The following is a 23,730-nucleotide window of genomic DNA, read 5'->3' as shown; positions in this document are numbered from 1 at the left end:
AGCTCTTGGAAAGGTCTTATTTTACCATATCTGTCCAACTTGGTTACAAAAACTATACATAGAGCTCCAGATTCTTAAAACTAATCTCTTTTTTAATGGCCTCTATATTTTTAAAATATTTATTAGAAATATAGGCAAAGATAAAAATAAAAAATCTGTCAGGGTCCCAAGTTCCATAATTAAAGCTGTATTTTCTTTTCTGGTTTATTAAAATATAGTTAGTTTATTTAATGAAAACATGCTCTGACACATATACTTACTTCATTTGTAGCCATCTTCCTAGATCTTGGAAGTGGAGACTTCCTGTGTATATGAATTGGCTCTGATACCATTGGTTTGAACAGTATCACAGCACGATCAACCTCATCTTTTTTAGAAGTATGTGGTTCCTCATCATTATCAATTTTAAAAGATCTCCTGCCTTCATTCTGTAGGCAAAGAATACAACATATAAAATTCAGATAAATTCTCTTCTGATGAACGAATTCAACCACCAGTTGGTGAAGTCAGTTGAAGTACATATACAAGTTTGTTTATTCAAATCAATCCATATTAATTGAATTTTTACAACAGCCTAGTACTATACTAGGTATCATGAGACAGATGACAGAGTACCCAACTTTAATAAAAACATATACTCCACAGAGAAATTAAACAGCTAAATGACAATATAAAGCCATCTAAAACAAAGTACTTACTTTTTATCAAATGCCAAAATAAATAAGAAATAATAACAAATGACAGTAATAACAGACATCAATTTTATTATATAGGAATGGCATCAGTATGAGCACAAACTAAAACAGCATTTTAATTTATAAATTTCAGAATATTTAAATTCTGTTCCAAATATTCCCAACACATGTGATGACTGCATACATAAATAATCATGCGATGACCTACTAAATATTTACTGGGTGTGCCAGGACACAGATGAATAAGATAAAGTCCCAGGTAAAAGATAAACAAATTAAAAAAATTTATACCAAATATATATCTATAATAGAAAAAGTAAATTGGGGCATAGTCATAACACTAAAACACATATTGTAAAGCAGTAACAATGAACAGACTAAAAGTAAATATAATTATATCAAAGAATCTCACAAACATAAGATTAGCAAAAAGAAGTCAAGCAGAAGTACCTAAAATCCCTCATCAAACTAAGGAGTATAGGAAATGAAGAGGAACTTCTTTCATTGGTTAAGGGATATCTAAAATCTTGACACAAGGGATATCTAAAATCTTGACAACTGAGCCTGGGTGGCTCAGGTGGTTGAGCATCTGACTTTAGCTCAGGTCATGATCTAACGGCTTATGAGTTCGAGCCCTGCGTGGGGTTGTGCTTACAGCTCAGAGCCTGGAGCCTGCTTTGGATTCTGTGTCTCCCTCTCTCTCTGCCCCTCCCCTGCTCGTGCTTGCTCATACTCTCTCCCTCTCTCTCTCTCTCTCTCTCTCTCAAAATAAATAAACATTAAAAAAAAAGATCTTGACACATCATCAGTTAATAAATCACTGAAATATTAGTGTGTCTACCATTACTAAATCTACTCAACACTGTACTGGACATTTGTCACAATTAATAGATATGATCATATACATAGGAAATCCAAATGACTCTATGGATAAACTACTAGAATGAATAATAGCATGCAGTGAGGCTGCTAGTTATAAAATCTTCATATAAAAATGAGTTAAAATTCAATTTGACAATAACAAACAAAGGAGAATTTGAATAAACCACTTATGATAGCATAAAAATACAAAGAACTAGGAACTAATCTGACAAAGATACAACACATGAAAAAAATCCCTTAATTGTATCAAAAAGATATAAAAATAGCTAAATAAATTCAGAGATATACCAAGTCCTTGTTATTGCCCTCAAATACTGTGTTATTGCCCTCAAAATTGATCTGGGGAATTTATGTAATCTCAATCAAAATCCCAAAAAGATCTCTTTGCAACATTACTTTTTGCTTTAGCTTGAGAATGTCTAAGTGTTTAGTATCAACACTTCTATTCAACACCATACTGGTCCAAGCTAGAAGCACTTCATAAAAGCATATCCAAATGGCCAATAAACATATGAAAAGGTGCCAATCGTTACTGGTCATGAGGATAATGTAAATTTATTATTTATTTATTTATTTATTTTTTAACGTTTATTTATTTTTGAGACAGAGAGAGACAGAGCATGAACGGGGGAGGGGCAGAGAGAGAGGGAGACAGAATCTGAAGCAGGCTCCAGGCTCTGAGCCATCAGCCCAGAGCCCGACGCGGGGCTCGAACTCACGGTCCCCGAGATCGTGACCTGAGCTGAAGTCGGACGCTTAACCAACTGCGCCACCCAGGCGCCCCGAGGATAATGTAAATTTAAACCATGACAAGAAATCACTACATATCCCTCAAAATGGCTACATTAAAAAAAAAAATCTACTTATCTATGTCTATGTCTATATCTATATCTGTATCTGTATCTGTATCTATATCATACCAGGGGCTGACAAAGATGGCAGTATCTTTAGAAAACTATTTGACTGTATTATCTCAAGCTGAACATATGCACACCCTATGACCTAGCAAGTTTACTCCTTGATGTATATCCAAAAGAAATGTGTACATATATTCACCAAAAGACTTGTACAAGAATGTTCATGAAAGCACTCATCTTCATAGCTTGAACTGGAAACAAATGATCAAAGTGGAATAGATGAACACATTGCACTATATTTACTTCTATTTATTGTTGCCATGTAATCCTATATGACAACAGAAACAACAGAATGGATGAAACTCATTAACATAATGAAAGAAAACCCACCCCACACCCCCAAAAAAGCATGTATTTTGTGATTTCATTTATAACAAGTTCAAAAATAGGCATAATTAAAACATGGTGCTAACTGTCTTGATAGGTATCTTTGGGGAGAAGACAGGGAGGCTATGACAGGGAGGGGCACAACTGGATCTTCTGGAATGATGATATTATTCTATCTATTACCTGGTTGGCTGTTTTATAATTGTGTTCATTTTGCAATACATCATTAAGCTATACACTTTGGATTTATCAATATGAGTTATAGTTTAGTAAAAAGTTTTAAATTTAATATATATTTAACTTTGTAAGATTACTCTAAGAATTAAAATACAGTAATTTGTGCCAAGTGCTTATTAGCACAATGTTTACCATGCAATAGTGCTCTGTGGGAGATGCAGGAGAGAAGCATCAAAGGAAAAGACTTCAAAAGGGAAAGGCTGGAGAAGGTGCAAGGCCTTAGGAAATGTTTACATACCTGAATTAGGCTGGCTAGACTCCTAAGCCTAGAGCCATTAACATTGTCCAGGGCCGGATCCTCCTTCACACCTGACCCTTCCTAGTGTTATAGCAACAATTAACTCGAAATTCAACCTTGAAAAGCTAAACCATTAGATTAATTAATACTTGCTTAGACGACTTTATGCACAATTATCCTAACAAAAAGCTTCATTCTGGAGTTGGGGGCCCTGGGGCCTCATTCCATCCAGTATGAGGACCTTTGCTTAACTGCACTTTATTTGCGCACTCATCTTTTGCGACAGGCCATACTCCCTGCAACAGTGCTCAAGTAATACAACCAAAACCCAAACCAAAACTATAGTTAAGCATTGTAAATAATGGCCTTAAAAATACAAAAAGTTTAGGGGCCCCGGGGTGGCTCAGTCGGTTAAGTGTCAGACTTGGGCTCAGATCATGATCTCCTGGCTTGTGAGTTCGAGCCCCACATTGGGTTCTGTGTTAACAGCTCAGAGCCTGGAGCCTGCTTGGATTCTGTGTCTCCCTCTCTCTCTGCCCCTACCCAGCTCGAGCTCTGTTTCTGTCTCTGTCACTGTCTCTCTCTCAAAAATGAATAACATCAAAAAAATTTTGAAAAAAATACAAAAAAATCTAAATAAAACATAAAATTCTAGTATGCTCAGAAATGTCCTCCCAGGGTGCCTGGGTGGCTCAGTTGGTTAAGTCTTCAACTTCTGATTTCGGCTCAGGTCATGATCTCACAGTATATAACCAAGCCCTGAGAATTTCATCTTTATTACCTCTCTTGAAGCTGGTCTATATCCATAGCCTGATGGTAAATTTTTGTCTTCTTCGCATCCTTTAGCTCCAGGACTAAAATGTAATTCAACATGAAAGCGTTCCTCTGAGGAAAGATCCTAAAAAATATTATAGAACATTTTCAAAATGAAAAACGTCAGGCTATTTATTTACCTATGGTAATACACCCAAATCAAGAACTCTTTTTACCTTGTTAGGATCCTCATAAAGCATGATAACAATCTGAGTCATATAATTGAGTTCATTGACAACATTTAAGTAATCCATAGCCCGTTTCCACTGTTCATCCTTCGATTCCTAAACAAAAGGTATATGGTAAGCATTTTCTCCTATTGCTTTACTTGAAAGTCACTCTATTTTCATTATGGTAGTTATTTAATCTTGAGTGATACCATACAAATAAGGTAAATAAGTATATGCTCAACCTCTCAAAATAACTCCACTATCTTTAAGTCTTGATAAATTACTTATGTTTAGGTAAATTATTTTAAAAATCTGTTATGGCATTCTTAGAAAGTCTAGTGGTAACTTTTTTTAATAGCTTCTAGAATTTAAAAATTAAAAATATCTTGAAATACAAACCCACAACTGAATTCTGAGGGTAAGGAGCAGTGAGTTGTTAACCTTAAGTTCCAAAGTACCAAATGTAGTATCATGCTTCGTAAACTGAATACTATCGTCTAAGAATAGAGCTATTTTTCCACCATCAAATAGTGCATGTATGTATTACATGCCTATCAGTAAATATGCCTTGTTACACTGCAGTGGTATTTAAAATAATCAGCAGGAGGTGGCACATGTAGGTTCCATTAATCTTACCATCTCCTTCATCGCTCCTCCACCTTCATTTAGATAATCATGGTCTTTAAACATCTAATCACAGAGCATCAGAACTGAAAGGGATCCTAGAGAACATGAACTACAAACATTCTAAGTAGAAAATTCTATCTGAAAAGGTTAAACTAGTCAAGGTACAAAGTCTACAGTCAATAGTCAATAGGGTCCACATCAGAGAAAACTCTCTTCCACATGTCATAAACTTTAGAAATAAAGGCATACAACAATTTTTTGCATATAGTAAGAGTATTCAGTATTTTGCACTTCAGTATAAAATGTGCATTGTTTTAAGAAATGAAATTTGATATACAAAAGCCCAAACTTATAACACCACATGTTAATTGCATATTAAAAAAACCCAGAAAACAAAACTAGCATGTATTTCCTTTTCAAATTTAGACACTCAACATCCCTGAGGAAGCATGCCCCTTTTCAAGTTTATGGAAGAGTAAAATTAAATATACATTATATAATTTGTATTCGTCCATGTGTGCTTAGCATCATTGTAACAAATGGCTATCCACACCTCTAAATGCTGTAATGCCAAGCCATCAAAGCTGCTACTCTTAACCTAAGCAATACTCCAGAGGAACAACTGCATCTGTGTGTTTGTGAGTGTATTTGAGGAAGGTATATGTGCAAAGATATATACATTTTTTTTCAAAATTAATAAAGAAAAATGTAAGTTAGTATAACATTTCTGAGTTATACTAAATGAGAATTACTATAAATGAAGGGTTTAAATTAAATACTAAAAATTTTCAATAGGTTCATGATCCTACATTATGAATAAGAACACCATCTAATAATATCTAATTCAGTGTTGTAGGTACAGGTTCTGCTAGGTCAGAGCTAATGAAGAGATGAAATTAAATAATATTTGGTAGCACTTTTATATTTATATACATTATATATAGTACTATATATCTTTATATACTGTACATATTGTATATATAATATATATCTATATATATACTATGTGTAGTATGTATATAATATATATAGCACTATATATACTACATATTTAGTATATTTAGCATATATTTAGTAACTTCCTGAATATAGTCAGTATGCAAAAATCCATAAAAACCTTTTTTTTTAAAAATTAAGTCTCATTCAATATAGTCCCTGAAATCTTGTTTACAATATTGTTTCCTTAACAAACACCTTTAAGAAAAAAATCTATTATGGAGAGCTAGATTTTACCGAGTTCACACTGAAAAATCTACAATTTCAAGGTTTTAAGTATATTAGTTACAGGGTCTTATAAAGATATTATGACCTGGGACAATGATTTATAGTTCAAATAAATTAATTTTTTTAAATTAGCAAATGGGACATCATATTGATATTATAGACTTTACATGTATTTACTAATGTGAAAAATACTTTTTTTTTTTTCGAAAATCTGGAAGCAGAGTTTTAAAAGAATGGTGTTCAGTTTCTGTTTTACAAATGCAGCCGAGCGTGAGATATACTCAACAAGCTCTAGTGTATTGCCACCACCCTAGTCCAAATTACATCATCTTTTTTAGATCACTGCCATAGCTTCCTAACTGGTTTCTTCATATCTACTCCAGCCTATCTGCTGTCCACACAGCAACCAAAGCCATTTACTTCCCTGCTTAAAAATGGCTTCCTAATCCCTTTAGGATTCCCAAAGCACTGGCTCTTCATCCTTATTTGTTGCCATTTTCTCCATTGCTCACTATTATGCTCCATAGCCTTGTTCTATTGGTTCCTATATTTTCCATGCTTCATCCCCTAAGTAAATGTAAGAGAGTAAAAAATGAACCATGTAAGAGACGTAGTTCTCTTCCCCCAAAAACAATTCCATCATTACTACTGGATATATGAATTCTTGTCTTGCTAATTAAGGGTCATTTTTTTCCCCAACTATTTCATTTATTAAAGCTGCAAGGGATGTCACTTGGCTATTCCTTAGGGACCAACAAGAAACCAAAACAAGAGGGAAGAACATATGAATTAGAAAACATGATTCGAACAGAACACTGAAATAACTTCAGGGTTACTTTAATATTAGTTATTCATCAAGGCTAATAATAAAATTAAGAATCAAGAGACATAAAAACAAATCATTATACATCTAATTTCTCTTTACTAAAGAAGTAGGAAAACAAGGCTGGATTTTCTTTTAAGGACCGACCATTTTGTTAACAGATGTGTATAGATGTGTACATCAATATATATACCAATGTCAAATTTAGGATGTAATAGAATAAGAAAATTAAAGGAAAATTCTTATTTGTTGCTATTTTACAGATGATGCAAAAATATTTTTGACATACAACAGGGTGACATTGTATTTTGGATAATCTATGGTTTGGGTATACTGAGAAACAAAGAAGATATTAACATTTTTAAGTCTCTTTGGTACATTATCACTTCCATTGTCAATCCCTACAATGTCATTTTTTTTATCTTTTCAAATGCAAAATCTCTGGGAATCTTATTACCAGCCACTACTTTACTGTCATTAATATGTTGGCTTAACTCTGTACCTTTAACTCACATCTGTGTCCTCACATATGAACATACTCAAGCTGTCTAAAACTAAACTTACTACTTTCTTTCTAAGACCTGATCCTCTCCGTAGGTGTTACTTTTATCAGTGAATGGGTAGGAATATCTACCAATTTACCCATATTAGAGATACGGGAATCTTTCTCAGTTCTCTTCTTTTCTTACCCTTCATATCTGTGAGCACTGGAAGGCTCTCAAGGAGAGCATTAGTGAAAGCCTAATGGGACGTGAAAAGGTTGTTGGTGAGGGATTATAGAAAGAAAAATGTTACTGGAAGGTATAAGAAAAAGAACTCTTGCTATGTAGTGGCATAAAGTGTAAAAACACTAGCCTGTAGATGGTGGAAAAGAAAAAGTATATCTAATGAGCTAGCTATGGAGATTTCTAGGAAAAGTACTGAACATGTCATAAAGATTCTTCTCACTGCCTGTGACAGGAGACAGCTAAGCTGCAGGGAAATTGTCAATTACAAAGAAGCCAAGACTTTAAAAAAAAAACACACCAAAAAAACTGTTCCTCATTCCCGGCCTTTTTAGGGAACAAACAATGCTGTAATTAAAAGATGGCTTTCAGGAAGAAAGGGTACACAGGAATCCACCATGAAAACGATGTGATTGCAAAAACACTTGTTAAGACCTCAAATCCTCCAAAGAAACAGAAGACTTCCTCAAGATCTTAGGAATATGTTTTCCAGATGCTCAGAATTAAATAATAAGGATTGCTGAGTGCCATCCCTTAATAACCACAGAGGGAACCCAAGGTAGAAAAGGGCTTATCCTTAAGAGATCTTTGGGTATGATTTATTTAGTACAATGTATTTCAAATTACTCCAGTATGATAGAACCCTAATTAAAGAATGGGCAACATGTACCTAGGTAGATTTCAAAATTGCTATGACCAATGACTACAGTATACCTTCTGTTTTACCCTCTCTTGAAAAGTTTATCTACTATAGTTATCTCATGCCTAACCCACCACTGTATAATGGGTATCTGAAGGACAGATAATTGGTCTCTTCAGTGCATAGGTCTTTAAGACTGAATGCTTTTGAGCACTCAAGGAGTTGTGTCCAAGGAGCCCCATCTACATCTGGACTTGACTTAGATGAAGAAGCCTGGGATGCCAAGTTTATAATTAAATAGGATAGGATGGGTATTACTGGGTAAAAGGTTAAGTGAATTTTGAATATGGGAGAAATATGGATTGTGTGGTCAAGATGAGACATATTCTCATTGGATAATATGACAGTGACACTCCACTCATGTAGTAAGGTGGATCTATCTCCCCACCTCTTGAACCTGGATGAACCTCTGTGATTGCCTCAATCAATACAGCTCAGTATAAGTGATGTTATGTGACTTTGTAAGTTAGGTCATAAAAATGTCTTGCACTTGCACCTTGTTCCATTATGAAACTAAATCTTGGAACTCAGCTACCATGTTTGGAGGAAGCAGGTCACATGAAGAGGCCAGAGGTAAGTATTGTGGTCAAGAACTCAAGCTGAAGTTCTAGCTGACATACAGCATCAAGCACCAGACATGAGGAAAGCTTTAGATGATTCAAACCCCAGTCACGGTCTAACTACAACCTCATGAGACCCAAAGCGAAACTGCCTAAGTATATCAGTCAATCCTTTAAGCTGTGAGATAAAAATGTGATTGTTTTAAGCTAAACTTTGGTATGATTCATTACTAACAGTAGATGAGAGGAGCAATATCCAAACAAACACCAAGTTCTTTCTAACCCCTAAATAACTCAAATTCATCAGCTTCTCTTTATCTTATTACCACCAGCCTATAACATCATCTAAAATATTTTGCATTTGGGGCACCTGGGTGGCTCAGTTGGTTAAGCGGCCGACTTCGGCTCAGGTCACGATCTTGCGGTCTGTGAGTTCGAGCCCCGCGTCGGGCTCTGTGCTGACAGCTCAGAGCCTGGAGACTGTTTCAGATTCTGTGTCTCCCTCTCTCTGACCCTCCCCTGTTCATGCTCTGTCTCTCTCTGTCTCAAAAATGAATAAATGTTAAAAAAAAAAAATAAAAAAAAATATTTTGCATTATTGTTTGTTTAAATTAATCTTCTCCAAAGGGAAGGGAACATGTCTTTATTCCCAACATCTATCACAGTGCTTGGAATATAGTAGACCCTTGACAAATGATGGCAAATGATCAACTGTTGAAACTGCACAGTAAAGACTGGTGTTAGTGATTTGATTACAAATTCACAGAACCATATTTGTTAAGTAGATTGGAATAACTTACTTTACTTACATTGCATAAGGCACCATAGCGAAGAATAGATAGTAAAGAATGTACATGACTTTCACTGGTAAAATATAACCTGGTACGGACATGACGTTCAGGAGACAGAACACCTCTGGAATACCTGAAGTTAGTAGCAGACAGTATTAGAATATAAGCTTACAGTCAAAACTCATTAAGTACTGACATTATTTTGTAAAATGGAACTTAATCTTACTAGAAGTCAAAGACCACAATAAGTAAATCTATCAGTCTTCCAACCACAAGGAGGAGTTACCTTAGTAGATATTCCTCTAACATGAAGATTAACTAGAACTAACTAGAAGTTCTGAGATTAGTCAAAACAATAGTTAACATTAGTCAAGTTCACTGCAAATAATTTGGTTATTTTAGCTCCTCTATTAGCAATGACAAATGTCTTAGCACTAAGGAAGTTCACAGACATTTATGGTACTGAATGGGGTACACATTGATGATCCCATGTGAATGATGACACATATCACCTTTTCCTGTTCACCTCAGTTTTTCCTCAATTTGGAGACTTAAAGAACCTTGGTTGGAAGTTAACTGTTAGGAATATCTAGGTAATCCTTATTTCCATAGTGCGCTAAGTGACACATTCCTGATTTCTTCATAGGAACATTAGAGTTGAAGTATGGAAAAACAGATGCCTACAGATTTAAATACCAGTACAGTCTCTTACACAGGGTGGAGTTTATTTACAGTGTCATCATCTTGTGTCCTCTGAAGGTCTGAGCGAATTTTTCTAACTAGAGGAGTACAGTAGCCTTTGGCAATCTCCAGTTTTTCAGCTTTAGTTATACCATATTCCTGAGCAGAAAATACATGATATTAGAAAAAGGGTATAATGACAAAGCACACTAACAAATGCACTGCTAAAACATTCTAGTAACAGACAAACTATTTCTATTAGGCTTTTTTTTTTTTTAATATTACACAATTCCTAGTTTACATTTTTTGCAACTGCAAGGATACTATTCCTACAACTATTAAGTATAATGGGAAAAATTTTTTTGGTAGAACTGAAAAAGCAAGTGATTTCTTAAAAGGGAAGGATGAATGGATGAATGTAATCTTTATGGACAGTAGCTCAACTCAATCATAAAGTTTTCAATGAAGAAATAACCCTAAAAGAAAGATGGATTAAGGACATAAACACTAAAGCACAGAACAACAATCAATAACCCTATGAAAAGAAATATAAATGAAACCATGAGATTTGATTTAAATGTCCAAGATGAAAAAGGCTAAACAATTATTTAAAAGCCTTTGGCTAATACTTTTAAAGACTTACCTAGTGGTGAGCAAGAAATGTCATGAAATTGTCAAATTTAATGATGCCTATAATAATGAGTTAATTAAATTTACAATGAGGAATTACGATATGAGGTGTTAAGAGAACATACTCATAATTCTAATAAAAATGAGATCAAAGAGGTAGATTTAAAAATGACCTGATGTGTGAAGAGAAAAAGCTGTGACAGCTGTGTAGATGGAAAGAGGGAGAAAGCAGAAAAGTGGAGTGGGAGGGACAGAGACAGAAAGGAGAGAAGAGAGAAGGAGGGAAGAAACAGGCATACTATCTCTCTCCAAGTTCATTCAGGATATCTGAATTTAAAGGCTACTTCCTGCTATCAGGAGCTTCCCAGATAGCAAAAATTATTTATGGATAACAGATCTGAAAAGTGCCAAATAAAGAAGAGGTTGATTGATTACAGATGGAAGGCCTATGAAAATACTTCTTGGTGTCATTTATCTTAAACTAAAGCTTCATTGGTTCAATAATCTTACCAACATAGGTGACTGTGAATTGGGTATGCAAAAAACATGTATGAATACATATAATTGTGTATATGTGAACAAAAGGAAAATATTGGCATTAAAAATCATCAGGGGAGGGGTGCCTTGGTGGCTCAGTCAGTTAAGCATCCGACTTTGGCTCAGGTAACAATCTCGCTGTCATGGGTTTGAGCCCCATATTGGACTCTGCACTGACAGCTCAGAGCCTGGAACCTGCTTTGGATTCTGTGTGTGTCTCTCTCTCCTCCCCTGTTCACAGTCTGTCTCTCATTCTTTCTGAAAAATAAACATTAAAAAAAAATTTTTTTGTTGTATGAAAACCAATTTGACAATAAATTTCATATATTAAAAAAATAATAAAATAAATAAAAATTAAAAAAAATAATCAGGGGGAAATTTTGTGTGTGTGTGTGTGTGTGTGTGTGTTGTTACCAAGGTATGAATAAACAGGTAGTCTTCTACACTGTTTAACTGGAAGAAAACTGGTAAAAGATTTCTGGGGCTACAGAAATAGTCTTGAGTGCATGTGAAGATGTTTAAAGAGAGTAAAATAAAAGAGATCATATTCCCAAATATGAAAAAATCATTACATAATTATTACATCATACCATTTAGCTATTAGAAATAACGATGTACATATAGGTTTAATAAAATGAAAGAAGTTCTTCGTTCTAAATGAAGAGACAAAAATCAGGTTGTAAAATAGTATGGCTTTCCTGGTTCCCTTTTGCAAAGAATACATTTGTTATATGTATGAATTTATGAGAAAAACTGTATCTTCATCATTCAAGAGAAAAGTCCTTTAAGAATTTTCTGAAACATTAAAATGTTTTTCTCTAGTTGGTAACATCACAGTGATCTTTTTTGCTATTTCTACATTTTCTAACTTTACACATAAGTATATTAATTTTGTAATAAAGAAATCTTTCCCTTTAACATATTGACATATTTTGTTCATCTGCTACCACCAACTGGGATCAAATAACTGTTAGATATCTTAGTTCTCCAGTGTAATTACAATATTTCTGCCATAAATAGGACTAAAATACCAGATGAGGCTATCTGAAAGCTTATTATGTGGTTTTATTTAATGAGAGTGTCAATTGACTTTCTATGGCAAATACTGTTACAAACAATCCTCTGCATTTCACAATCCATAAATATTCAAAGACACGGTTTTCAAACTTTCTTAAATGTGATCTCTGTTAAGAAAACCTTAATACCAAATTTAGTCTTTAGATACTCTTATTGACTGCCATACTATCATGATGATTTTAAAGTATCATTTTTAAGCCAGGGCCTCTATTTGCTGAAAATTGAGACTGGTCAAAAGGTGAAAAGTTATTTTTATCACAGCAAAAATTCTGTTAACAGCTGAAAATTAGTTTAACTGTTAAAATAATTAAAAGTAATTATGTTGTATTTAAGCTTAGATATGATTAGAAGCACATATTTCACATAGCACTGATATAAAAATTAATCAGTTCAATGTAAGAGTAGAAATGTATTTTTAGAGGTATAGCAACACTTTGAGGTACACCAGAGCATATATGCATTTTTCTTGCACAGTGATATTCTCTAAAACTAAATTAGTATATTCTAAACAAGTCAAAATTTTACATTATTTAACTGAATCAAGTCTCTCTGCTTGAAATACTCTTTATTTCCTTAAAAACGAGGTAGGCAAAATTTTCATTTTTCCCCATTATAAACTATAGTATCATTACAATTACTACATATACATTAGTAATTTTTAGTTTGTTCAGTGATTGAAAATGCCTGTTTTGTTTGTTTGTTTTTTTTTTTTGTTTTTTTGTTTTTTTTTGTCCATGGTTCTGGATTTATAAAGGCTTACTTAAAGTAACAAAACAAAATATTATTTATTGGAATGAATTCAGCATTTCATTAGAAAAGAAGAGATCCCAAATTTTTGCCACAATAAAGAATATCAAACCAAAAAGTTAGGGAGGTAAACCCAAAGTTGTCCTTTCCTCAAATTATAATTTCAAAACTCGAGGAAAGCATGTAAAAAAAAACCGTGGCTTTTAAAGTTATAATTTTACCAAAATACAATTATGAATTTACCAAAAATAAGACTGATTCTGGTAAGCTTGGACAAAATGTTGTCTGAAGAGTTGTAAGATTTAAAAAATAAATAATTTATCCAAGAAAAAAATTCTGGAGATGTCTTCAAATAAGTTCTCAGACTGCTGAGAAGATCTAAGCTAAGTGCATCAAAAGACAATGTAACAGAGACTGAGAACCACTGAGCAAGACCAATTACTTTAAAAGATACAAATGACATCTCAAATCTTTCCCAAACTATTCTCATTTTTACTGGTTCTTTTAATTACAGTACTTTAAAAAATTCATTATAAAAATTTAAGTTACAAGGAGATGGTAAGAAATTTCTTCAGTGATGTAAGTAATATACCTGAAATACATACATAACACATAGGAGAGATTACATCTAAAACCCTTTTAACACTTGACTATCTTTTTAAGCCCAACTCTAAGAAACCAACTTTTCATTCCCAATTCTAGAACATGTAGTATATACATAACTGAAAAAGAGGAGACATGAGGTAAAATAAGCCATGTAACAAAACAGACATGATTATGTAACAAATCATTTGTGTATTTAGCCACTAAAGTGGTAAGCTTAGATATACTTAAAGCATACTTTGAATAATGAATATAGTCATCTGAAATATTTAAGAATCTTATATTAACAGCTCACCTGTTAAACAGCATACTTAAAAATAATCTCCACTGTAAGAATAAGTATAAATAATGTGCACTGAACCCAATATGCACAAAGCAATACAAAACAGTGAAAAAAAACTGGATCTTACTTACACTTCCAACCAGTGAATCATGTAATATACCAAAGATGGTCTATATTATACTTCTAATCAAACAAATAAGTAGTGTTCTCTCATGCTGAAAGAATAAGCTAATCTTTAACATGAACACAAGTAATTATAGGTAAGTTGTGCACTGTCTGAATTTCCAGTTTGTCAAAGCCTGCAGTTTTTCCTGAACTTTCTGTAAATATTAAGGACACTGATCTTAATTATTTTTTATATGTATATTTAAGTGAAGCAATTTTTGCTCAGAATCCTCATACTCTTCATGTGTTCCATTTTTTCCTGCTTTTTAAGTTTGCTCATAGTTGGAATGTCTGATCTATTCCAATCTCCTCTTTAAAGGTCTTTTTTTTTTTTTTTTTTTTTTTTTTTAACGTTTATTTATTTTTGAGACAGACAGAGAGACAGAGCATGAACGGGGGACGGTCAGAGAGAGAGGGAGACACAGAATCTGAAACAGGTTCCAGGCTATGAGCCATCAGCACAGAGCCTGACACGGGGCGTGACCTCACGGACCGTGAGATCATGACCTGAGCCGAAGTCGGACGCTCAACTGACTGAGCCACCCAGGCGCCCCTCCAATCTCCTCTTTACAGTATCCACATGATCATTAGTAATTGAGTTGAAAATGGGTCCCAAAAGGGTATCTGCTAACATTTCCTGTATCTCAATTTGTCTTGTTACTTACCTCTCTATTATCAATCTGACTCTCTGCCCTAATTACATTTAAATTATTTGAATTCTGGTTACACCTTTATTTTTATTCTCCTATAAATGAAAAGACCCATGACCCAACCCACACCCCTCCGATAACAACTTACACCTTGACCTCTAAATAATAATTTCAAAATACTTGCACATGAAGTAAAAAGACTTGCAAAATTTAGAGCCACAGCTACGTTTTTCTCCCATTCCTCACGTATTTTCATAGCACAGACTTGATAGGTACATAATGGGTACCCAGCAAACACTTAAGTAATTTATTCCACCCTGTTTTAGTTGTCTTGTTTGTTAGTATATTACTGTTCTTTAAGAGTATCAATTCTTAAATTTTAAAAAGTCACTACAATCAAACTATTAGAAAATCAGGTAATGACTTACTATACTAAAAAGTTTTGAATATAAAATTCACAATTATTCAGTTTCCTTTTAAAAGTTATGGATTTTATAGAGAGAAGAAAACCAACTATGTTTTTTTTTTTTAATTTTTTTTTTTTAACGTTTATTTTATTTTTGAGACAGGGAGAGACAGAGCATGAACAGGGGAGGGTCAGAGAGAGGGAGACACAGAATCTGAAGCAGGCTCCAGGCTCTGAGCTGTCCGCACAGAGCCCGAAGTGGGGCTAGAACTCGCGGACTGTGAGATCATGACCTGAGCCGAAGTCGGCCGCTTAACCGACTGAGCCACCCAGGCACCCCAAAACCAACTATGTTTTATCCAGTGATAGGCATTGTAAAAGAATCTACACAACACTGTAAGAAAACTGATTCCGAGGAATTACTTACCTGAGGGATAACAATATCTGCTAATGCCTTTGAAAGCCTGTATAATTCCATTGTATTTTCTAATTTCAAGGAACCATTATGCTGAACATCATATTTTATACAGTCATATATGTCAGGGATTTTACTAATGTCGTATCTTCCATTCTTTGTTTTAAAGTCTTTTTCCAACTTGGACCATCTACGTAGCATAAGCTCTAATGTTTCACTATGGTAAAGTTGAATATCTAAAACAACATAACAAATTTAGCATATTAAACTTAGACTCAGATTATATATACTCAGGGTATATATTAAAAAGTTGACAATTAGAAACATTTTTAAATATCAGAGGTATAACTGTTAAGAAAGTAGGGAATGTTACCATAGGAGTATACTATTAGTAACCATACATTTTATAAACTTATATAAAAGATATAAATACATGGCTTAGGACTTGGGTTTGGGTTTGTAAAAGACCTATCCTCATGTTACACACTTCAATAATCAAAAGAAAAAGAACAACAATAACAAAACTTTTAGCCTAATACATTTTCAATTCAAAATTTAAATACTACATAATTTTCTTATTAGATTCACAAAACTAACAGAATAGACAGTCTTTAGCCGAAAGGAATCTTAGAAATCAAATAGCTGAAAGGATTTATTCTTACCACTAAGAATCCTAGATTTCAAAGTTGCCAAATTAGAACCAAGCTAATCTCAGAGTGAGAGTCCAGATCTTCTTCCAATTGTTTGCTTCTTATTATGCTAGTTATTTGCTGCCTAACTATATGACAATGCTACGTAATTAATCAAATAATATTTTATTATCTTTGTCATGCTATCATGGATAAAATAAACCATGACCTAATTATTATTCTTTTGCTGGATGTATGTTGACTCATACCTAGATACAGTATGAGACTTAATTTTTTAAGAATTGATGGATCTTATTTTAAAATGTTTATAGTAATTAGTTAATATTTTTATTTGCTTTATGTTCCAAGGCACATAGTATTTACCTGATGATTTGGGATCTTCCATTCGATGTCTGATCTGAGAAGTCAAACTTTGAATCAAGGAATAAACTTTGTCACAGGTCTTCACAGGATTTTTAATTAAATGCATTGATTTGATAAGAGAAATGCTCCCAGATGGAGTAAGCTACAAATGAGTAAAGTATATATTTCACATGTAGTTATGCCTAATTGTCCAAGAGAACAATATACAAAACTTTCCAGTAGTTGGAGAACAATTTAATACCACACATGAAGATGACCCCCCAAATATAGTAATAACATCAAGAAGGAAGTAAAAATCTCAGAATTACATGTTAAAAAAATAGCAAACATAAGCTATCATTAGATTGTCCACAGGGAAAATTTAGCAAAAGTACTCTAACTTACAATGAGAGTTTATTCTAACAGTGACAAATTGCTGACTCAATATGGTTCTAGTCGTTCGACATATATTTACATGTAATAACACTAAGACTCTATTATTATCACCATCTTTTTCCAGATGAGGTACTTAACAGAGGTTAGGCAACTTGCCTAAGACCAAACCAAAAGTATGTCAAGAGTGGGATAAACTATAATGGATTCATATATAAATTTATCAGTAATTTATAATGTAAATAAAACTGCCTTAAACAAAGATTTTCATAATTAAAAAAAACTAGCTTTATGCAGATTTTGATACACCTAAAAATATAATTTCCAAAAGATTGAAAGTAAAAAAAGATATACAATGCAAAATCAAGTAAGAGGGGAAAAGCTGTTGTTACTATATTCATCTCAAAACTTTGAGGCAAAATGTACTGATTGAAATGTATCTATTCTAAATTTGTAATCTACCTAATAACATGGTATCAAATATGTAAAGCAAAAACTAAGAGAACTACAAAGACAAGGAAAATCCACGAGTGAGAAATTTTAACACACAACAGTGAAGAAAGGAAAAAAGTCACAAAGTTTTGTTTTTATTGAAATGATAGAAAGTTCAAAATAAAAAAAGTTTAACTTAAAAATGTCATAGGTTTGGAAATTCTAAAACTACAGCTCTGAATCATCTATGACCAAAGAAGAAATCACAAAGGAAATTAGAAAATATCCCAAACTGCATAAACCACAAAATTTATGCGTATAATCATAAAGGGAAATTTATGGCCTAAAGTCCTTATTTTAGAAAAGATTGAACATTCAAGAATTAATAAGCAGACAGCTAGTGACACAGGTTTACAAAAGTGGAAGGAAAAAAATATAAGCAAAAATTAATCAAGCGGAAAACAAGTGCAAAATTCAGAAGACCAACAAATCAGTTATTTCTTTGAAGGGAGTAATAAAGTATATTAACCATGGTTAAACTGATCAAGAGAAAAAAAACTGTAGAATGTTATGAAATAAGAAGTGACAACTCTACAAAATCCTATAGACATCACAAAGAATTTAAAGAGGATACGATAAACTCCTACAACAATGTAACTTAATACTGACACAACACATAACAACAATTACTCTGGACTCCATGATTATAATGATTATTTGATTTCCCACAAAGAAAATGTCCATAGGATTTATCAGTAAATTTTACCGAACATTTCATTAAAGATATGTATACAAACCATTCTCCCAAAATAGGACTCCCTAACTAATTTTATGAGACTAGCATAATCCCGATATTGAAAGCAGACAAAGGCATAAGAATTAAAATGTAAAGGTTAATCTGAATCCTGAACATAGATGTAAAACTTCTAACCAAAAATAGTAAACCCAAACCAGTGAGATATATTAACACCACCACCACCACCACCACCACCACCATGTATATATGTAAACTGAGTTTATTTTAGGAGCCAAGATAGCTTAACTTTATTTACTTTTAAGAAAAAGGGAGCATGAAAGGGACAGAGAGACAGGGGCACAGAGGATCCAAAGCAGGCTCTGTGCTGACAGCAGAGAGCCTGATGCAGGGCTCAAACTCAAGAACCGTGAGATTGCGACCTGAGCTGAAGTTGGACACTTAACTGACTAAGCTGCCCAGGTGCCCCAGAAGAGCCAAAATAGCTTTACATCACAAAAAATCATACGATGCAACAGATGAAAAGAAAATGATGAAATTCAGTAACTTTTCATGACAAAACTTTTAGCAAAATAGGGACAGAGTGAAATTTATTTTGAAACAGAATAGCTTTTACAAAATGTACAGAAAACATACCTAATGGACAAGCATTAAAGGCTTTCTTTGAGAACATGGACAAGAAAATAAATGCCACTTCTATTGAACATTGTTTTGAATGTGCTAGTTATTGAAGTTAAACAAGAAAAAGAATAAAACAAATAAGGATCAGAAAGGAAGAAACAAACCTGTGAGTATGCTTTTAAAGGATAAAAAATCTACAGAAATATTAAACTAACAAATGAGTTCAATAAGGTTGATGCATATAAAGTCAGTATTAAAAAGCTATTTCTACGTATCAACAATCAAAATTTTTAGAAGTACTATTTACAATGGCATAAAAATATATTAAGATAAATTTTCAGAAACTAGATTTGATGCATCTAAATCAATAACAACAGGATATTTGACAGCATATTTTAAAATTTATATGGAAATGCAAAAAAAGTCCTGAAAAACTTGAAGAAGGAAGCATGTAGGACTTGAGAGATCTTATTCAGTGGCCCAGGATCGAGAAAAGAATATAGTGTAGAAATAGACCACCAGATAGATTATAAAGATGATACTATAAAGTGATACTATAAAGGGAGCCTTTCGGTATGTGGTATTGGTATATTTGGATGTATATACAGTTGGCAAAAATTAAGTTTGACATCTTTACCTTATAGCACACACAAAAGTCAATTTTAGCTGGATTACAGATAAATGTGAAGGGCAAAACAGTAAAGCTTATAGAAGATCATACATAAGAGTATTTTATGACCTTAGTTAGAAAAAGAAACATTAAAATGCACTGACCACAAAGGGGAGTGGGAGATAGAGGCATCCAGTTATTGAAGTCATGAGGGCAGACAGTACAGCACAGGGAATATGGTCAGTGGTACTGTAATAGCACTGTGTGGTGATAGATGGTAACTAGACTTGTGGTGCTGAGCAAAGCATAGAACATATAGATTTGTCTAATCACTATACTGTACACCGGAAACAACACTGTGTGTCAATTATACCTCATTAATTAAAAAAAAAAGAAAGAAATTAGACGACATCAAAACTGCACTGACCATAAAGGAAAAAATTCAACTTGGAATTCATGAAAAATAAGAACCTCTGCTTACTGAAAGACATCATAGAGGCTCAGAATAGGTGGTGGTATTTAGAACACATATCCAAAGAACCTGTACCACTCAATAAGAAAAATACAGACAAAAGGTAGAAATAAAGGACAAGAGATTTAATAGAAGGCTTCATGAAAGACGATATCTAAATGGTCAAAAAACATCAAAGCCACGCTGAACTACTACACATCCATCTTCAGAATGGCCAAAACTGAATAGTCGGAGAATGCAAAGAATAGAGACTATGTAGAACAATGATTATTTTCATGGACTTCTAGTGGGAGTATAAATTGGTTCAATGACTTTGGAAAACAGTTTGACATTATCTGATACTGAAACATAAGCATACTGTGGGTCACAACAATTCCAATCCTAGAATGTACCCAAGAGAATGTATGCTCATATGCAGTGGGAGACATACAAGGACACTCATAGAAATATTAATCACAACAGCCCAAAACTATAACAATGATACAAGGTATATATCAATTACGGTATGTTCATAAAATAGAATACGGGTCACTAAACTATGGCCTGCAGGCCAAATGTGGTCTGTGGCACAGCCCATGGACAAAGAAAGGTATTCACATTTTTATTTTTATTTTTTTAAGTTTATTTATTTATTTTTGACAGAGAGTGCATATGCAGGAGGGCAGAGAGAGACATAGAGAAGGAGACAGAGAATCCTAAGTGGGCTACACACTGTCAGTGTGGAGTCTGACGTGGGGCTCAAACTCATGAACCACGACCTGAGTCCAAATCAAGAGACGGTCACTTAACCGACTAAGCTACCCAGGTGCCCCAGTATTTTTAAAAGGTGGTTAAAAATCAAAAAGAGTATGCATCAAGAGACCACATGTGACTGGCAAAGCCTAAAATTTACTATCTGGTCTTCTACAGAAAAAGTTTGTTAGTCCCTGAAATAAAGTACTAAATAGAACTGATTATTAGTTAACTATGGAAATTCTCAAAAATACAGATAAATGTCACAAACACGACATAGGGCACAAGAAGCCAAACATAAAAGAAAACCTAATCTAACGTAAGAAACTTAGAAAACAGCCAAAACTGAGACCATAGTAGTTAGGGATGATTACTTACCCAAATAAGTATTCTTGATATAAGAAGACTATAAAAAAGAGCACTATTAAGTCAGGATAGTAATTATTTCTAGGAGATTGGGAAGGAGTTGCAATTGAGAAGGGGCACAAAGGGATCAGAGGTGTCTCAATGTTCTATTTCTCCATCTGGATGGGGACTATAGGAGTATTTGCTTTATTTTTTAAAAAAAAATTTAATGTTTATTTTTGACACAGAGAGAGAGGCAGCATGAGCAGGACAGGGACAGAAAGAGAGGGAGACAAAGAATCCTAAGCAGGCTCCAGGCTCTGAGCCATCAGCACAGAGCCTGACACCGGGCTAGAACCCATGAACTGTGAGATCAACCTGAGCCGAAGTCAGGCGCTTAACCGACTGAGCCACCCAGGCGCCCTTAGGAGTACTGCTTTATAATACAATAGGCTCTAAGTTTTTGTTTTATATACTTTTTGTTATAAGTTTTGTTATAAGTTTGTTATGTTTTGTTTTTATATACTTTTATATGTGTGTGCATATTTCACAATGTAGAAGAGTTTGCTAAGACCCACCTTTTCATAATCTTCAGCCGTAAAATCTCTATCTTTCTGAAGTATTTCATGAAGTCTTGCTTTCACACGTTGCTGGCAACTGCTCAAAGAGTCACTATCACTATCCAAAAGACCATTCATATTCGCACTTTTTACCATCTGAACAAGAATGGGTGTAAGCTCTCCTTCTAGGGCTAAGAGCCCCTAAACATATTAAATAAAGCCAACACAAATTCAAAAATTAGTATGCAAATTAATGAAAAGTATCATAATTATTTTGTTACATGCTGAATTTCATAAGGAATAAGCTAACTATTTACAATGAATAAACTTTATTAATAATATAACCTATCACAATTTCAGGGCTTGAGCTGGAAATTTCAAATTTGGAATGTTTAAATATTGCCTTAGCAAAAATCTTTTAAAATGTAGTATTAGATGAAATTTCTAGTAATTCTGAAAAACATTTATTTATACCTTTGCAAAAGCAGCTGCAGTCATCTGGACTCGTCCTTCATCAGAGGCATATATTTTGAGGTCATGTCGGTAGGTACTATGTAATCTAAGTAAACCACAACCAGGAAATCCTGCATAATCTCCTGAAAATAAATACTCAAATCACTTAAGCTATATTTTTGTCTCAGTGTATTTCTATAAATATTTAGTAACATCTCAAAATAAGTGAAGATTTGAAAAAACAATGCATAAACTTAACCAAATTAAAGAAACTCCAAGATTTACCTTGACCTCCAGGATACATACACCTGAAAGCTCTTCCAAGTTCTTCGGCCTGGACCCTGCCTGCAGGAGTTAGTTCTCCTCCCCATTTTAGAACCAAAAGTAAGGATGGTTCTTCTCTTCGGCTGTCTAAGATATATGTTAATGAATAAAAGCAAATAAATGTCAAGTTTGTTTCTTTTAAAGAGGTGTGTTTCAAGATTAATTTTTTCTTTATTTTCTCTTCTGTAGCAGAAAATAGCTTTTATGTAAATTATTTTGTTCCTTTGAACATACCTATCTTTGTATACTTTTGATTCTGTAGGGAACAACCCTTGCTCTACCTGTTAAAATCTTACTCTAATTTCATAATCTCTTCCTCACTTTAGGAAGAAGGCTCTTTCCCAGTTTTCTGAAAGGAAGTGATGTTTCCACCTTCCCTGCTCTCATAGTGATATGACAGTAATAGTATTTGTCCAATATATTTAATTTAGTTGTCCCAGCTGTTACATTAAGAGCTCCTTCACCACAGGATCGAGATCTTGTCTTTATATCAAGAGGCTCGCATAAAAGGTAATGTTAGCCAAAGTGAAGATGTATACATTTTTACAAAGAGGAATCAATGATTTGCGTAATTTTTTGAAAGATGTGAGAGAGCCTAAAACTTACTGTAATTTAAACTTATGAATGAGATATACAATAAAATGCAGCCAAGAGCAGCTTCTTAAATTTGGAATTGTGGGGGCACCTGGGTGGCTCAGTCGATTAAGCATCCAACTTTGGCTCAGGTCATGATCTCACGGTCCTTGAGTTTGAGCCCCGCATCGGGCTCTGTGCTGACAGCTCAGAGCCTGGAGCCTGTTTCAGATTCTGTGTCTCCCTCTCTCTCTCTGCCCCTCCCCTGTTCATGCTCTGTCTCTGTCTCAAAAATAAATAAACGTTAAAAAAAAAAAAATTAAATTTGGAATTGTGTAATTTTTTTCTGTACCCGACCAAAGTTTTTTCTCAGATATTCCACAAGCGAATGAATTTCTGTGCCTAATTTATCTGCTCTTTATGTCCTAAGATCTGCATTAGGCTACAGAAAAGAGGTAATTTAAAAATGAGCAATATAAGTGCTAAAAAACTTAATGATGATTCATGAAAAGTGATAGGAATCAACTTTGTGCCAGGGGTAGTACC

General features: G+C 33.8%; 1 protein-coding gene across 33 annotated transcripts in view; it reads right to left on the bottom strand.

Annotated features, from left to right (window-relative positions):
- Positions 1–23,730, bottom strand: part of PPIP5K2 (diphosphoinositol pentakisphosphate kinase 2) — a 72,041-nt gene that overhangs the window by 22,257 nt on the left and 26,054 nt on the right. For 26 of the 33 annotated variants that reach the window (XM_045499510.1, XM_045499539.1, XM_045499577.1 and 23 more), the window contains 10 exons: positions 22,573–22,698; positions 22,309–22,430; positions 21,853–22,035; positions 16,937–17,078; positions 15,936–16,159; positions 10,442–10,569; positions 9,748–9,862; positions 4,286–4,393; positions 4,078–4,194; positions 261–428 (listed from right to left, as the gene is read on the bottom strand). In XM_045499510.1, coding sequence (XP_045355466.1) covers positions 261–428; positions 4,078–4,194; positions 4,286–4,393; positions 9,748–9,862; positions 10,442–10,569; positions 15,936–16,159; positions 16,937–17,078; positions 21,853–22,035; positions 22,309–22,430; positions 22,573–22,698 — 1,433 coding nt within the window. The remainder of the gene's footprint in view (positions 1–260; positions 429–4,077; positions 4,195–4,285; positions 4,394–9,747; positions 9,863–10,441; positions 10,570–15,935; positions 16,160–16,936; positions 17,079–21,852; positions 22,036–22,308; positions 22,431–22,572; positions 22,699–23,730) is intronic. The other 7 variants (XM_045499519.1, XM_045499548.1, XM_045499659.1 and 4 more) reach the window with 1 other exon arrangement.

This window comes from Leopardus geoffroyi, chromosome A1 (genome assembly GCF_018350155.1).
Source record: "Leopardus geoffroyi isolate Oge1 chromosome A1, O.geoffroyi_Oge1_pat1.0, whole genome shotgun sequence".
NCBI classification, from domain to species: domain Eukaryota; kingdom Metazoa; phylum Chordata; class Mammalia; order Carnivora; family Felidae; genus Leopardus; species Leopardus geoffroyi.
This window is presented reverse-complemented; position numbering and strand designations above follow the sequence as displayed.